The sequence below is a fragment of the Pteropus alecto genome, unplaced genomic scaffold (assembly GCF_000325575.1).
Source record: "Pteropus alecto unplaced genomic scaffold, ASM32557v1 scaffold213, whole genome shotgun sequence".
Taxonomy (NCBI): domain Eukaryota; kingdom Metazoa; phylum Chordata; class Mammalia; order Chiroptera; family Pteropodidae; genus Pteropus; species Pteropus alecto.
Window position 1 is genome coordinate 4,274,265 of NW_006434829.1, and position 2,088 is coordinate 4,276,352.

General features: G+C 56.5%; 1 protein-coding gene across 9 annotated transcripts in view; it reads left to right on the forward strand.

The window, feature by feature from the left end:
• PITPNM2 (phosphatidylinositol transfer protein membrane associated 2) overlaps positions 1-2,088 on the forward strand; it is a 122,291-nt gene that overhangs the window by 100,320 nt on the left and 19,883 nt on the right. For 8 of the 9 annotated variants that reach the window (XR_003045809.1, XM_025045554.1, XM_025045552.1 and 5 more), the window contains exon 5: positions 98-325. Coding sequence is in view for 7 of the 9 variants with exons in the window: in XM_025045554.1 (XP_024901322.1) it covers positions 98-325 (228 nt within the window). In the remaining 2 variants the exon portion in view is untranslated. Of the gene's footprint in view, positions 1-97; positions 326-2,088 lie in introns of those variants that run through there. The other variant, XM_015587965.2, reaches the window with a different exon arrangement.

The following is a 2,088-nucleotide window of genomic DNA, read 5'->3' on the forward strand; positions in this document are numbered from 1 at the left end:
CCCCCCCCCTCCCCGCAGGGAGCTGGGGGCGGCGGGGACACGGGGAGGGGCGGGGCGGAGGGCGGACGGAAGCGGCCACTCGCGGGTCTCCCTGCAGACTTCATCGACATCGTCAAGGACCCCGTGCCCCCCAACGAGTATAGGATGGAAGAGGACCCCAAGCTGTTCCACTCTACCAAGACCCAGCGGGGGCCGCTGTCCGAAAACTGGATCGAGGAGCACAAGCAGCAGCTGGCGCCCCTCATGTGCGCCTATAAGCTGTGCAAGGTGGAGTTCCGCTACTGGGGCATGCAGGCCAAGATCGAGAGGTTTATCCACGACACCGGTGAGCACGCGCCCCCCTCAGGCCACGCCCCGGCCCCGCCTGCTGCCCCGCCCACCTGCCTCTGTCCGCCAGGCCTGCACTTCTGCATCCCCGCCCTGAAGCCCGCGTGCAGCTTCCCTGCTTTACCTGGGCCGCCTGGAAACCCCTGTTGAGCACCCACAGACGGCAGGCAGTGTGCGTGTCATCCCCAGGGAAGCCCGGGGCCCTGCCCCCCCAAACCCCTGACCGGTCTGTGTTTGATCTCAGGTAGTAACCTGGGGGACGAGAGCTGGGGGCTCTCCACCCATCCCCCAGGTCACTACCTGAGATCGGTGCCAAGGGCCTGTCCCAGCCCCAGGGTGATGATCCAGGAGAGGCATCTGGGCATCGCCTTTTGAGTCTGAGAGCAGAGGGACTTAGTTTAAACGTGGACGAAGCCATAGTGTTGATAGTGTACTTTACACATGTCATCAGCTCACTGTGACCCGTGTGGGCAGCCATTGTCACCCCGTTTGTGGAGGAAACAGGCCGAGTGCGGGGTCTGAACCCAGATCTCGCAATGTTCTCGCACCAGCCGGGGGCAAGTGTCTCATCAGATGGGCTGCTCAGTGTGGGCGCAGGCAGACCCTGGCACAGCATGCCTGAGGCCACAGCCCGGAGCTTGGCGGGGACACAGACAGTCCTGGCTGAAAGGGGGTACCCTGCCGGGAGCACGGGTGAGAGGGTCTCCCCAGGAAGGCCTTTAGGAATGAAGGGACTTAGAAAGGACATCTGGGGAGGCACAGTGGCCTTTCTCTAGGGAACTGGAAGGTGTGTGCCCTGAGACCCAGTGACATCTCTCCCAAGTTTGTCCCCTGGAGAAACTCAAATGCACGTTCCGGAATGTTCAGAGCAGCAAGTTTGTAATAGCAAACGAACAAAAAATGAAAGTGAACCGTTGGCAGAAGGAATAAATTAAATGTGATATTTCAACCAAATAAATACCGTCCAGTCCCAAACTTGAAACTCATCCCCCAAAAAAGTGAGTAGCGGAAAAATACACGCAGCGTGACACACAACATGTGAATGTCAACAACATGCAAACCAGCCCAACGTGCTGTCTAAAAGAACACATCTGTGTGCCGAAACCAAGACGAAAGGCAGATAATGAACACGAAATTCAGGGAGGACCCTTTTGGGGCGGCAGGAGCACGTGGCCGAGATGGCCACCAGCGGGCTCCGTGTCGGCACCCTGCTGGGCGCTGTAGACGTGGGTGCTTTATTTCTTCTTAATGGTTTCTTAGCCGGCTCTTTACACACCACACGCCTCACCAGTTGTAAGAGGGCAGTTTTGTTCATTTTAGTACAGTCCCAGAATTGCATGCACAGTTCTAGAAGGTTCCATCACCTCAGACTCTTTTGTACCTGTTTGCTGTCACCCCTACTCCCGCCCTGTCCCAAAGCAACCCCCATCTGCTTCTTGTCCATGTGGTCCTTGTGATCGTCATACCCTGAGAGCTATCTTATTTTATATCTTATTTTGTATGTATCTATATTCTATCTTAAAAAGGACAAGGCTGCTTCAAACTCGAACTTGATTTTCCGTGGGAAATTCGTCAGGAAAAGTATACTAGACACTGAGACAGAGGTCCTCCTCTAGCACCCCTCTGGGGGCGGGGCCCCCCCAAATTCAGTGTGACTTCTGAGCAGACACGTTGCCCCTCTACTCCCGTGGTAGGGCCACTGTGAGCTTATGAGGCCATCCGTGAGCCAGGTGGGGAAAATGAGGCACGGAGTGATTTTTT